The sequence below is a fragment of the Leptopilina boulardi genome, unplaced genomic scaffold (genome assembly GCF_019393585.1).
Source record: "Leptopilina boulardi isolate dan_hultmark-lab unplaced genomic scaffold, ZJU_Lbou_2.1 LbouV2_368, whole genome shotgun sequence".
Lineage (NCBI taxonomy): Eukaryota > Metazoa > Arthropoda > Insecta > Hymenoptera > Figitidae > Leptopilina > Leptopilina boulardi.
In genome coordinates this window covers 2,826,794-2,841,529 of record NW_026137938.1, presented here as the reverse complement: position 1 = coordinate 2,841,529, position 14,736 = coordinate 2,826,794, and the positions used below count along the sequence as shown (strand labels likewise).

Genomic DNA, 14,736 nt, shown 5'->3' with positions numbered 1-14,736 from the left:
TTTCAGTAAAATTAATTATGTATATTCAATTACAATCTAATAATTCATTTATATATCACAAGAATTTTTATTTTCAAGTAATAATTGTTTTCCAACTAATTTGGAAATTTCTTCCTTCACTGAACAAAAAGTCTCATCAGTGATATCCTTAAAAATTTCAGCTACTTGTATTTCAGTTAACGTATCATACTCCTCTTGATCTAAGAAAATATTTAAAAATCTTTATAGTTTTTTAATCTCTTTTTTTTTTGAAGTATAGAATTTAAAAAGAAAACTTACTTTTAATTGATAAATGTCCAAAAAGTTCGCAAACTGCTGGAAAAAAGGCTTTTGTATTTTTTACACCATAACTGTGTTTTCTTGCCCAAATATAAATACGAATATCATCGAAAATTTGTGGTGAATTTTTTTTACTATTCCCACGTGTAATATAAACATTGTGGGCAATATTATTATTTTGAAGATAATTAATAATTAGAAAAACCCAATTTGTTAAATTATTAATTAATTTATTTTCAATTGATGAAAATTTTACGCAAAATCCTTTAGCAGGAAAATCAATTAATAAATGAATTGGTGAATTATTAAAATTATTAAGTTCCTAAAATATGATTTTTAATTATTGACAAAAATTATTTGTTTTTGAAACAAAAATAATTTTAATATTTAAATAATTTACTTACAATATTTTCGAGAGGCATTCGATGTTGTAAATAATACAAATGCCAATGTAAATGATTAACTGAAGCAAAAGCTCCTAAACTATTGAAAGCTGCTCTTAAATCACTGGAACGAAAGTATGAAATTAAAAAATAAAATAAACAAAATTCTTTTAGTTTATTTTTTTTAGTTAATTCAACGGAATTTTAATTTTTTGTTTTAATTAGTTAATTAATTAAATATATTAACTACACTTACATTGAATTACTCATCATCATTAATTCCAAAATATTTTGAAGACTATTCTTTGTCATTATTTGTGGTAAATTTTCTAATCGTTGAGGAATAAATAAACAATGATATTGTTCAATTGGACTAACATTAATTGCAATTACATTGTTTCCATCTCCACAATTTATATCTAATAAAATTTCTTTATGCGATATTTTATTAAAATTAAATCGATTTAAATCAAATGGTTGAAACATTGAAGATATTTCTTCTGGTTTACGTCGATTTTCAGCTCTATTAATATTTAACTGTAAATTAAATTTATTTATTAAGTAATTATTAATTATATTATTTATTTATTAATTATATATTAAAATTATTAAAAGTGATAAAACAATTTTTTTTTTGTTTAATATTAAATTATACAGTAAATTAATATAATTTCGAATTACCTGAGCCAAATAATTATATTCGCCGTTAAGTATTTTCCATTTTTGAATATCTAATTTATATCGAAAATTATTATCATCTAAAGCCTCTTGCCATTTTTTCTTAATAAATAAATCAAATTCAGAATCGTGAGATTCGTTTTGATTAATATTAAAGACAAAATTATTTCGGTTACATTGAAATATGGGAAATAATTTACAATTCATCTTTTTTATTCATAAAATTTTCTGTCATTTAAAATTACGATAAAATTTGAAATATAAAAAACAAACGGCTGATTTTTTTTTTAACTCACTTTTATTCCAATTGTTCTTTTTAAAAATATTTTTGTAAATTAATTTTTGATACAATGTTTTTCAATTTTTAATTTAAATGTCATTTTAACTTTTTATTTAACCTAACCTAGCTCATTTTTTTGACAGTTGTTTTGTTGTGTTGGCACCTATTAATTTTTAAAATCCAAAAATGGCGGATATTCCCGCACGCATGCGCAAGTAAATTAAAAGTTTTTTTCAAAAATATTTTTTAAGTTATTTGAAATTTTATACTGTAAATTATACAGTTCTAAAAAATTTTATTTGAGAGATGAAAAAAAAGAATAAAAAATATTGTTAATTTTGTTTTTTCCAATAATTTTCATCTATATTTGAATTTAGTGCCAACTTCATGCCGGTAACTGACATAACCTCATTCATAATAGAGAAACAGAAGATGAATTAAGAAATAAAAGATTTTGTGTGTAAATATTTATAATTATTATTTATCAGGTAACATTATATTTATTCTGCATGTAATAATTAATTCTAATATATAATACATCCGCTTTAAATTTTCTTAATAACGGTGGAATTTAAAAACTAACATTTTATTGGAATAAATTAAAATATTTTTATTTTTATAGAATATAAAAACACTCGACAATGACAACAATCATCGAATCGGGTTTTCAATTAGTTGCAAGAGTCAATGATAATTCAAAAAAACCTCTAGATTTGGATAATCGACTTTTTCCCGATGAATTAGGAAATAAACAAACTGTTGAAATAAACGGCGAATCAAAATGTGGTAAAACACTTCTTTTAACAAATTTAATTGCAACATGTATTCTACCAATTGAATACAAAGGTTTTAACATTAATGTTCTACTTATTGAAACAGATGGAAAATTTTCCCTAAAAAAATTGATAAAAATAATTAAAAATTCAATAAAATTGTCATTAATTAATAAATCAATTACATTAAATGATATTAAATTACAAGAAATTGTTGAATTATCATTAAAAAATTTACATATAATTAAATGTAATAATTCATTACAATTTCAAGCTAATTTATATTTATTGCCAAAAATTTTTAATGATAATAATAAAATTCGATTAATTGCCATTGATAATATATCGGAATATTATTGGAATGATCGTGAAATTGAAATTGAACATTATACAATGAATACACATGTTATAAATATATTAAAAAAAATTCAACAAGCAACATTTTTACATAATGTTAAAACAATTTATATAAAACAAAATGATATTGATGTAAAACAAATGCGTACATTTTCACAAAATTTAAATGAAAATACAATACTTGGAGAAGCAAATTATAAAATTAATCTTTCTAAAAATTTAAATTCATCACAAGGAATATGTAAAGTTGATTCAATGAAAGGTTCTACAATAATTAATTACGAAACATGTGATATTGGAATAAAGTGGTTAAATTTTGATTAGAAAAAAATTTTTTTTTTTTATAAAAATAACCAGTTTTTATAATTACAGAATATTATTCAATTAAATAAAATGTAGGTAGAAAAAATTAATTTTGAGAATGTTTTTAAGAAAAAGAGAGTGATTTTCAATTTTTTTTTTGAAGATTTATTAATGAAGAAAATAAAAATACATTTTAGTAAATGTAAAAATTTACGAACGAGGTCGTTCCTTTTTCTCTTTATAGAGAGCCAATAAGGAAACGTTTGCTACCTTAACGACCTTAAATCTTACTCCGGGAATATCTCCCACGGCATGACCTTTTCTACCGAATCCAGCGACCAAAACTTCATCGTTTTCCTCAATATTATTGAGACAACCGTCCCGTGGTACGAATGCCGTAATTTTCTTTCCGTTTTTAATTAATTGTACTCTCACACATTTTCGAATGGCAGAGTTTGGCTGTTTTGCCTCTACACCACTGTAAAGAAAAAAAAAAATTAAATTATTTATGACAATTGTATTTTTAAAATTAAATTTAAACACAGATTTTTATTTTAAAAAAACTTGATAAAGAATTTTTATCTATTATGAAACTTTTAGTAAATTTAAAAAAAAAAAATTTAATAACGAATGTTATTTAGACAATAATCATAAAATACTCACACTTTTTCAAGAACAATTCCTTTTGCATGGGAAGCACCTCCGAAGGGATTGGCCTTCCATCTCGTTCCAAGATGAGCTTTTTTATAATCCTTATCGCACCAACGTTGGTCGCGTCTGTGATTCACGTGTTTACGGGCAGTACGAAGACCACGAGGTTTACCTAAAAAAAAAAAAACCAAAAATGTTTCATTATGTGTTTATCAAAATTTTCATCGAGAACATAACCTAAAAATTGATAATCCTTGTTTCCAAATGTCAAAAAAAAAACTAATTTCACAAAAGACTATTTCAAAACGAATAAAAAAAACATTCCCATCGATATTGATAAACTATAATAATAAAACCTAACCATGTACATAGTATACAAGAGAAATAATTACTACTAATAAAACCTAACCTTACTTTTAGTTCGTATTCAAATGTCACAAAAAAAAACAACTAATTTAATTAAAAACATTCCGTATAAAAAAAATGTATTTCAAATTAATTTAACGATTCTATTTATAATTATGCTTATTTTTGTTTTTATAAAATGTCAAAACAATTTATATGTGTAATAATGTCCACGCGGTGAGCACACATTTTTAATTTAACACTTTTCTCAAAAAAATAACAATTCTAAACAAATTATAACATTAGACCGTGTAATTAAAGTCACTTTTATCAAATTCTTTAAGAAAAACACATAAATTTTAACTAAAAACCATTAAAAAAAGGGAAAAATACAAAATAATGATCGAACACATACCCATCTTGGTGGCGGAAGTACAGGAAAAGAACTTTCGATAAATATCGAATGCTTCATCGATGGTGAAAATTTCATTCAACCGGAAATAGGGGAAATAATTCAAAAAAAAGAAATTTTATCAAACATTTATTTTTAATTAATATAAAAAAAAGAAGTTATTTATCAAATAATAAATTTTTAATTAAAATCTTTTATATTATTTTTATATAGGCACTATAAGATTTTGTTCTAAATTCCATAAAAATTTTAATAATAATTTACCGAAACATTCTCTAGGGAATTTGGGAAATTTTCAAAAAGAAATTTCCAACACTTTTAACACTACAATAACAAAGGTAGTCTGTCAAAAAGAAAAAGAGAGAGAAAAAAAAAAAAAAAAAGTCGAAACCGAAGACGTTTATAAAACTGTCACTTGAAATTCATAATAGTTGAAAAAGTGATGAGTTATTAATAATTATTGACTTTTTAACACGTAATGAAAATAACAGTGTATAGTGAATATGCTAAAAATATTATTTGTGCCCGATAAATATACAATATTAAACGATGAAGAGCTGACAATGTTTAGTTTATAGATTTAATACTATGATTTGACAATTGTTTTTATTCATAAGGTCGTTTTAATTAAGGAGAATGTTTAAAGCTGAGGAATCATCAAAAGGTAGTTTCCTTCAACAAACAAAAGCAGCGAGGGAAGAACGTGCCAATGAAAAAATTCGTGGAGAAGCAGCAACTTGCATTCAAGCACTTGTCAAAGGATGGCTGGCACGAATTAAATTCGCCAATTCAATTAGGTAAATAAATTATCTTGTTTACATTCTAATGTCAATTATTTATATATACAAATTTCTGTTTCTTGAATTTGATACAGAAAAATCAAAATCTTACTTAATTTTTAAATATATTTGTATATTAATTATTAATAAATTAAAATTTCACTTTCTTATCATTATTCCAATATTTAAAATAGTAAATAATAAAGATTAGATTGAAAACTTTCCATATCGATAATATTTATTTAAGAAAACGTAGATTTAATCCATTAAAAAAATAATTATTTGTTGTGTACTTCAAATAATAATAATAATAATAATAATAATAATGTTCGAATTAAAGAGACAGAATAGCAAATGACGCTAATTTTTAATCTTTTTAATTCATGATATGGTCAAAGAGCAAAAAAATAAGATTATATATAGTTATACAAAAATAACTATTAGTAATTTGAAATTTATAAATTTATTTAAAAAAAAAAAATCAAAAATTATTTTATAGAAATTATAAAATTTTTTTTTCCCCCCTTTTATATCCTATTTTTAAATTCTTTGACAATTACGCTATTAAAATTGTGTTTATTATTTTCAGAACACAATTTGATGACAATTTTGCAGATGAAAAATCTATTGATAATGAAATAAATGACGTTATCAAATTAAAACCAGCTTTACATATATACAAAATAATTTCTAGATTTTTAATTGTATATAAACAGGAGAAAGATCAGGAAAGAGTGGAAAAATTATGCAGGTATTTTTCCAAGAAAAAAAAAAATTTTTAATTAAATTTTTTTATATTGAAAACTTATTTTTCATTATTGTAATAATAATAATAATTATTTATTATAAATAATAATGAAAAAAATTTTCAGATATCTTGTGCAGTCAATTTTATCGGAATCACCGAAACTTTCTTACGTTGGTGTTGCATTAAATAAAGAGCATAACATATCATGGATCTCACAAATAAAAACAATTTTACATCATTGTATGTGTGGTTTAGAAAATCTTAAACCAGAAATTGTCACTGACAATAAATCAATTGTATTAAGATTACATACATTAATTAGTTTCACATCACCGAAAACATGGGCAATTCTTCATCTCAATGGAATGGAAAAACTCAAAACTGGAATGAATCAACTTTGTGCAAATATTATGGGACATCTAGTCAGCAATGGATTTTATAATATTATGCAAGTAAGAATTATAATTTTATTTAAAGCAAAAAATAATATAATAAAGTTTATTTTAAATATATTTTAAATATTTTAATAATTGAAGATAATTAAAATTTTTTTTATTTTAAATTTAAACAAAAATTTTGTATATTTGTATTTATTTTCAGGCTCTATTGGTTAGAAGTATGGCGAGAGAAAGTATTACATTAACGCCTGTTGAATTAACAGCTGTTATTACGTTAACATTTAGGCCTTTGATTTCATCTCAAATGTCTGATAAATTAGTTTCATTGTTTTTAATAAATATCCTTAGCGTTCCTTCATTGGTTTATCATTTAAATAAAGAAGATTTTGATAAGGTATATTATAAATCAAAAATTTATTAATAAATTCTCGAAAATTATCTTTTTTTTCAAATTAAAAATTCAATTTATCGATATTTTCTTTTTTTTTACAGTGTATTTCATTATTTACAACACATAATCTTCTATCGAGAAGTCTAGATTTATTAAATTCGGAACAAAATTTAAGGATAGTTTTTAATGCACTTGAAGGAAATTATGCATTATGTCTTTTAGCGAATTTAATTCAATTAGCAACAATCGAGAAGGAAGAAGTTTTAAAAGACGCCTATTTTCCATCTTTTACGGTATATTTATTGAAATAAACTAAATAAATTAATTTATTTAATTATTGTATTAATTTTGTTCTTTATTTTCTTTAGTTCGTTGTAACAAAAATGTTGGAGGCTTGTCAACAATATGTGGTAGCAAAAAAAAGTAATTTAACAAGTTGGCATCCAATTCTCGGATGGTTTGCCCAAAAAATCGATCCATCACTACCGAGTGTAATTCCATTTGTTAAATTACAATTATCTGAGCTTTGGACTGGAAAAATTGTTTCTCAATTATTTGGTAATATTCTTTAAAGTATTATTTATTCATTAATTTTAATGCAAATTCGTTATATTTACTTTTTTTAAAAAAAATAGGTCAACCATTAATGGAACTTGTTGAGAATGAATCACCTCCACAATTGGAACAACAAAGCACATCAGTGGGAACAAATATTTTTGTTCGTGCTTTTCTTGAAGCGAGGACAAACAGAACAAATAGTAATAAAAATTATCGTAAATTGGGAAGTCCTGAAACGACGAAAATAGCTTTAATATGTTCACTTTATCAGACTGCACTCGACACATTAACGGGAATTAAATTTGATATTTTAATAGGTATGTAAATTCAGAAAAAAAAAATTTTTTAAAAAGAAATAATTAATTTTTTTTTTTAATTAAGGTTTAAGCAGCGGTAAACTTTTATATCATATGTGGCTCTTTTTGGGAACTCTTGGCCCTCATTGTGGATTAAAGGCATTTCTCGATTTATTAGCAGCAAATACAAAATGTACAGCGCCAGAATTTCATATGTTAATATTATTTTGTGATTGCATGACGAATTATATTGCGTGAGTATTTTTCTTTCTATTTAAATTGTATAAACAATAATTATTTATAATTATCATAATAAAATTTATTATTGATTATTTAATTTTTCAGACTCTTGGACGATATGAATATGTATGAGACGCAGGATCCTTTTAAAATTTCGGATTTTATTACAATGTCCTATTTTCTTAATCAATTTCTTTATAAAGCAGTTCTAAACAATTTATTCGGTATGTGAAAAAATGTTACTCAACTTTTTTTTTAAATTTTTATTAGCTAAAAAAATAAATTAGTATGTATCTTTAAAATACAAAATATTTTTCGGTTTTTAATGTATTGTTTTTTTTTTTTTTTTTTTTTTTTTTTTGCAGATGGAAAATCAGTTGTTAATAATCCCTTATTTACATCATTGCATACTTTACTTATGACAATATATCGACGAGATTGTAGACGAACTTTTTGTCCAGATGGTCATTGGTTGGCAAAGTTAAGTACTTTTTTAAATCTTTTTTTTAAATGTTTTTTTTTCAAATTGTTTTTCCATAAATTTGAAATTTAATAATTTAATTAAAATAACAGAATGTTTAGTTTCCATTTTAAAATTGAAATAAAAAGAAAATTGATTTTTTTTTGTTTTTGAAATTGAAAGAAATAGAAGAATAATTATGTAAAATGAAACTTTGTAGTTATATTATGATTTTTTTTTTTTTTTTTTTTTTAAACAGGAGGTTCGAGTTTCAGGATTTCTTGCTGATTTAGAAAAAGGACGAAGAGGAGCGGCGCTACTTCTTTCGAAAATGCCTCACGTTATACCTCATTCTGAAAGAATTGTACTGTTTCGAAAACACATTGCTGATGAAAAAGCAGTACTTGGTTTAACCGAAAGTGCCTGTAATAGTCCTCCATCGACTCTAATTTCAGTTCATCGGTAAAATTAAACAATTATTTAATTCAAAATAATATTAATTATTAAATTCATTGAAAATTAAAAAATGAATTTTTAAGCTAAAAAAAGTTATAAAATTTAAATTGAATTTTGTCTGTGAAATAAATTTGAAAAATTGAAAATTAATTTATTTATATTGTTTTAAAATAATAAATTAATATTTCAGTTCAAGAATTGTAGAAGACGGTTATCGACAATTGGCAATGTTACCATCTCAGGCATTAAAAGGTGTAATAAGAGTTCGTTTTGTTAATGAACAAGGTTTGGACGAAGCTGGAATCGATCAGGATGGTGTGTTTAAGGAATTTCTCGAGGAAACAATTAAACGAGTCTTTGATCCGTCTTTAAATTTATTTAAAGCCACCAGTGAAAATAGACTTTATCCCTCGCCAACTTCCTCAATACAGGAAAATCATCTTTTACTTTTTGAATTTGTCGGACGAATGCTGGGAAAAGCTGTTTATGAAGTAACTATATTTTGATAATTTAATTATTATTTAAAAAAAAAAATTCTTATTGATGTTAAAAAAAATAAATAGTAAATATACGAAAATTACATTTTTTTTGCAGGGAATAGTCGTTGACGTACCGTTTGCTTCATTTTTTGTTTCACAATTTTCTGGCCAAACATGCGGTGCATTTTACAGTTATATCGATGAATTAGCATCACTCGATCGTGATTTGTATCGAAGTTTAACACTTGTGAAAAATTACAATGGCGATGTACAACAATTAGAATTATCATTTTCATTGGACGAGGATGTCATGGGAAAATTGGTTACACATGAATTAATACCTGGCGGTCGTGCAGAACCTGTTACTGATCAAAATAAAATTAATTACGTTCATTCAATGGCAAGATTTCGAATGGTGACACAAATTAAAGATCAAACATTTGCATTTATTAAAGGTTTTCGTTCAATTATCAATCCAGAATGGTTGTCACTTTTCTCAACACCTGAGGTTAATAATTAAAAATTATTATTTTAATTATAATTATTTTCTTTTTTCAAACATTTTTTAAATTAATTGTTTTGAATTTCAGTTACAAAGATTAATATCGGGCGATAATGTACCATTGGATCTTCGTGATTTACGAAGACATACTCAATATTATGGAGGTTTTCATGATAGTCATCGAGTGGTTTCTTGGTTGTGGGATATTTTAGAAAAAGACTTTTCCGAAGAAGAAAGAGGATTATTTCTCAAGGTATGCATTTTAATAACATTTTTGCAAATAATAAAATAATTTCTACAATTTAGAAAATATTACTCTATTTTTAATATTCATAAAATTGAAGTTAACATTAAAAAATTTTTATTTCCATTTTATATAGTTCGTAACTAGTTGTTCAAAATCACCGTTACTTGGTTTCGCTCATTTGGAACCTCCATTTTCAATAAGATGCGTTGAAGTTGGTGCTGATGAAGACACTGGTGATACGATAGGTAAAATTACTATTTCAAATTTTGAAAAGTAAAATTAATATTTTTAAAATTCAAATAAAATTCTATTTTACATTTTTTTTTTATCAAAAATCTTTTCTCTTTTTTTTTTAAAATAAATATAATTACTATTATAAATTATGAATATTATGATAATTTTTTATTATTCATAATTTTTATTATCATTTTTTATTTCAGGCAGTATAATTAGGGCATTTTTCACAATTCGCAAAAAGGATCCACAAAATAGATTGCCCACATCCTCGACGTGTTTCAATCTTCTGAAATTGCCAAATTATCAGAAAAAAAGTACTTTAAGGGAAAAATTACGATACGCTGTTACAAGCAATACAGGTTTTGAACTTTCGTAATTAATTCTCTTTAAATATAACGCTATAGCTGTGAAAACCAAAAAAAAAAAGAAAACAAAAAATTGCAAATTAATAACAAATATATATGTAAAATATCAAATAGAATATATTATATATATATATATATAATTCAGGTGCATATTGCGAAAAATTGTGACTCTGATGATTTTAAACATAAGTAAAATTTTTAAAATATATTTCTTAGAATGAAAAATTAATTTTATGTATAGATTGCAATATTACATAAAAATATATATTATATAATAAATAACAGTGATATTCAGGAGACTATATATTTGAAAAATGACTATATAAATATTCTAATTCTAAAGAAGGAATTGATGGTCGTAATATATTTAAACAAAATGTCTGAAGTAAATTTTTCTTCTTAATAAAATTTAATTTTTACATGGAATGATCAGAAAATAAAAAAACGAGTGTTCAAAATTAACTACAGTCTATAAATTTTAATTTCAATTAACTGTTGTTAATTTTAATAATAGTATATTTGTTTTCCGATCATTGCGCATCTTTAATAATATATACGAGAAAAGTTGGACGCACAATCATAATATGTACAGACTGTATTTCTATTTCTTCAGTAAGTTTAGAAATTAAAAAAAAAATAAATATATATATAATCCTATTTTTAGAAGACAAAGAATTTGTAAATTTAGTCATTTTTATTATTAATTTTCTCTGCGCTTTTTTTTTAGCGTTTAATGCAAATTTATATTGTATATGATTCATTTTAATGGTTTACATATGAATTGAAAAAAATGAATAATTTTTTTTTTATAAATTTATAAAAGTTAAGGAATGTAAAAAAGTTTCTATTTTTATTTAAATGGATAATTAAAATTAATTTAATTATGTGAAATTATTTGCCATTATTATATATTTATACTATAACATGTGGGGGATAATTTAAAAAATGTATTTATTTAAATCGCAAAAATATCATATTTTGTTATTAAAACCAATTATATTATTGGGATGTTTAAAAAAAAAAAAATTCTATAAAAAAAAGTAATTTAATGTTTTATATGTAAGAACTTAATAATTATGTAAATACGTTAATAAAATATACGAAGACTTTATTTTTATTCAACATATCCTATAAATATAGAAAAAAAAAGTTTTTTATGCGCTTTTTATATCAAAACAATTTCAAAATCGACTTTAAAAAAAAAAATTGGCACAAAAATAATCGAAAACGACTCTAAATTTGAATTTAAAAAATAATTTCTATTAACGCTATTTATAATTAATTTAATTATTTTATTACTAGTAATTAGTCTTTTTTAACTAATAACTAGTTATTTTTTTCTACTAATTAATTAGCCAATATTTTATTTAAAAATTATTGGACAAGTTTTTCAGAATACGAAAAATTATTTGGCGCCAAAAGTTACAACATGGAAATAATTTTTTTTTCTGTTGGCAACAATGAAAAGAAAGAAATTAACAATAAATTTCCAGTAAATATAAAAACTTATGGATAATATAACAAGTAGAGTAAAGAAAGTGTCAAGAGTAGGATAATATTGAAGATAATTATTGGAAAAAGATGAATTTGTATGAAAATAATGGAAAGACAATGAGGTCGACGGACTTGATGATTGGTCATTGTCGTTGTCGTCATCGAAGTATCAAGGTACTTATACATTCTATGGTTGTGTTGAATGCGCAATGATATAGTGCGCACGTCACGTGACCCCCACCCAGTGCTGCCAGTGGCTAATCCTTTAGTCAAAATCCAGCCAAGTTAAAGTCAGTGGCCAGAAAGCCTTCGGTGAATAAAGTGTTGTGATTTTCGCTCGTGGAAAATCTCCACCCGCGTCTCCCCGAGCTTGCAGACTCCCTCCTTTTTGAGTGCGTTTGCTTGACCTTTATTGAAAATTGAACACTCAAACTCCGTAAGGACAGATCTCATTGTTCTCTGCCACGCAACTATTCCCCATACCCCTAGAATTTTGTGTTTCTTTTTTTTTTTTTTGTTCTCTCCGTGTTAACATTACTTTGTGAGGATTCTATACATATATATATATATACAGTGATTGCTGCTGCACAGCTGAGTGAATGCGACAAAGAAAAAGAGAGAGTGAGTAAACCGAATAACGTGGTGAACCTAACCTATAAAAAGTGTTTCGCGATAATGAGAAGATAAAAAGTGACTGAAATAAAAATTAAACGACTTGACTTCTCTTTCCCCTTATATACGTGAATCTTTAAAATACGTATATTTCTTTATGAGGGCAGTGTCAAAGTGAAACGGAATAAAAAGAAAATTCATGATTTTTGTTGTGTGATGCCAATTGAGAAGGAGGACATTGCTCCTTTCGGCAATGATAAGCGAGTGGAGCAGACGACATCGAAGTAAACGAGTTTCTTGAGGGCTGGCACACGCGATGCTGGAAAGAGAAGGTCGACAAGAAGGAAGGAAAATGTTTCAAGAGTAATAAAAAGAAAAAAAAAGGGGTAACAAAGCGTCAAGTGCACGTGGGCCTTATGAAGACCAATATAATAGGGATCAGTTTTTAGTTAATTGAATTTGTGTATGTGTGTGTTTGTGTTCTTGTTTTGTTGAGAAAGTTAAAAGAAGCTAGAGATTTCGGGTTTGAGTTGCGTCGACGTTTACAAGAAGTGAATAAAAGCAAGAGAAAAACGGGTCGCGTTTGGGAAAAAAAAAAAAAAAAGTTTTTGAAAAGTGAACGAAAGTGAAGTTTCGAGTTAATTTTTTGAGGTTTTTGGTGGTAGGAAGCGAGACGAAGTGAGTTAAATAGAAAGAGAGGAGAAGATTGGTGGCCAGTGCTTAGGGGGGGCCTTAGGGAGGATTTGATGGCAGTAGTGGGGCCAAGTCGGCACTCGCGAGTGTCCATGAGTGTGTCTATGTCGCTGATGCAGGGCGGCGGGGCGGGGGCGTCTGGTGGTGGGGCAACGGGGGCCCACCCGGGTCAAGCGGTATTGGCAGCCGCTGCAGCAGCGGCTGCGGCCCAGGCGCCCCCCACCTACTATCATCCAGCGGCCCCAGCACCCCCTCCACCGGCCCAGGATCCCGTCCAACCTGACCGACCCATCGGCTACGGGGCCTTCGGAGTTGTCTGGTAAGTTTCACATTCAAATACATACATATACACATATACTATATATATTTTAACAGACATGACCTATGTTTTGTGTGCGAGAGAAATGTTTCGCTTCTGCGAATATCACATTTCGTTTTAATTTTATATCATAAAATTTTTTGATGAATGGAAAAGTGTTTGGAAAACTAATACGATAATATATTGAAAGAAATGTTTTGACTTAAAAAAAAAGAAGCCAAAAGTTTTGAACGTTCAAATGAACAAAAAATTTTTTTTTAACTTCTTTAAGTACGAATTTTATTACAAAATATTGTTTAAAATATATAAAAAGAAGTTATTAATTTAATATTTGTTTAATTTACTGTTTTATTTTACATTGACATTATAATTTCTAATAATTTATAGATTGAAAGAAATATTTTGTTCATTTGAACGTTCAAAACTTTTGACTCATAAAAAAAAAAAAATTCTCACACTTAATATGTGACGCGCTCTGAAGAAAGGGGACCTTAGAAGCAAAAAAAAATTATAGGTTATGTTTTCAAATTTTGAAGTAAAAATACACATCGACTTTCAATACAAATTATTATTATTATTATTATTATTATTATTATTATTATTATTTAAGTATCTATTACCTTAAAAAATATTCAATAAAAACTGATTTTAATTTTACATTTAAAAAAACTTAAGCTAAAAAATAACCTTTAATTCGTTTGCTTCTAAGGTCTCTTTCTTCAGTGCGCGTTACAATTTTTAAAATGTTTTTGTCAACTTTTTACAAACATCTTAACTGTCCAATATAATTTATATTTAAGAAAGGAAAAAGAAAGGATGGAAATAAATTGTAGGTTATGTTTATAACAGTTTTATTTAGATTAAATTTTTTTTTTTGTTTCTAATTTAAAAAATTAAAATTCTCATTTTTATGGATTATTATTTTATAACGAAAATTTAAACATCAGTTTTTGCATTATTTTCACTTTGTATATTTTTATTTTAAAATATAACCTATAATT

The 14,736-nt window shown here is 25.3% G+C and overlaps 5 protein-coding genes across 6 annotated transcripts in view; 3 read left to right on the top strand and 2 right to left on the bottom strand.

Annotated features, from left to right (window-relative positions):
- Nucleotides 1-6: 6 nt before the first annotated feature.
- On the bottom strand, nucleotides 7-1,755 carry LOC127287374 (GDP-D-glucose phosphorylase 1). The gene is made up of 5 exons (XM_051314260.1): nucleotides 1,344-1,755; nucleotides 919-1,199; nucleotides 684-786; nucleotides 280-601; nucleotides 7-200 (listed from the first exon to the last, which is right to left on the bottom strand). The coding sequence occupies exons 1-5, from the start codon at nucleotides 1,545-1,547 to the stop codon at nucleotides 49-51; spliced, it is 1,062 nt and encodes a 353-aa protein (XP_051170217.1). The 5' UTR covers nucleotides 1,548-1,755; the 3' UTR covers nucleotides 7-48.
- A 152-nt stretch (nucleotides 1,756-1,907) lies between these two features.
- On the top strand, nucleotides 1,908-3,087 carry LOC127287376 (DNA repair protein XRCC2). Its single transcript, XM_051314262.1, has 2 exons — nucleotides 1,908-2,108; nucleotides 2,243-3,087. The coding sequence occupies exon 2, from the start codon at nucleotides 2,262-2,264 to the stop codon at nucleotides 3,072-3,074; it is 813 nt and encodes a 270-aa protein (XP_051170219.1). The 5' UTR covers nucleotides 1,908-2,108; nucleotides 2,243-2,261; the 3' UTR covers nucleotides 3,075-3,087.
- A 108-nt stretch (nucleotides 3,088-3,195) lies between these two features.
- LOC127287377 (40S ribosomal protein S23) lies at nucleotides 3,196-4,568 on the bottom strand. Its single transcript, XM_051314263.1, has 3 exons — nucleotides 4,465-4,568; nucleotides 3,717-3,876; nucleotides 3,196-3,531 (listed from the first exon to the last, which is right to left on the bottom strand). Exons 1-3 carry the CDS (start codon nucleotides 4,466-4,468, stop codon nucleotides 3,264-3,266), a joined length of 432 nt encoding a protein of 143 aa, XP_051170220.1. The 5' UTR covers nucleotides 4,469-4,568; the 3' UTR covers nucleotides 3,196-3,263.
- Nucleotides 4,569-4,787: 219 nt separating this feature from the next.
- On the top strand, nucleotides 4,788-10,919 carry LOC127287369 (ubiquitin-protein ligase E3B). Its single transcript, XM_051314255.1, has 16 exons — nucleotides 4,788-5,258; nucleotides 5,830-5,991; nucleotides 6,113-6,440; nucleotides 6,589-6,780; nucleotides 6,879-7,070; nucleotides 7,146-7,335; nucleotides 7,413-7,652; nucleotides 7,717-7,885; nucleotides 7,977-8,095; nucleotides 8,237-8,352; nucleotides 8,591-8,793; nucleotides 8,978-9,278; nucleotides 9,382-9,774; nucleotides 9,857-10,021; nucleotides 10,149-10,260; nucleotides 10,456-10,919. The coding sequence occupies exons 1-16, from the start codon at nucleotides 5,098-5,100 to the stop codon at nucleotides 10,626-10,628; spliced, it is 3,216 nt and encodes a 1,071-aa protein (XP_051170212.1). The 5' UTR covers nucleotides 4,788-5,097; the 3' UTR covers nucleotides 10,629-10,919.
- Nucleotides 10,920-12,383: 1,464 nt separating this feature from the next.
- LOC127287368 (serine/threonine-protein kinase NLK) overlaps nucleotides 12,384-14,736 on the top strand; it is a 91,984-nt gene continuing 89,631 nt past the window's right edge. For both annotated transcript variants that reach the window (XR_007843872.1, XM_051314254.1), the window contains exon 1: nucleotides 12,384-13,735. Coding sequence is in view for 1 of the 2 variants with exons in the window: in XM_051314254.1 (XP_051170211.1) it covers nucleotides 13,470-13,735 (266 nt within the window). In the remaining variant the exon portion in view is untranslated. The remainder of the gene's footprint in view (nucleotides 13,736-14,736) is intronic.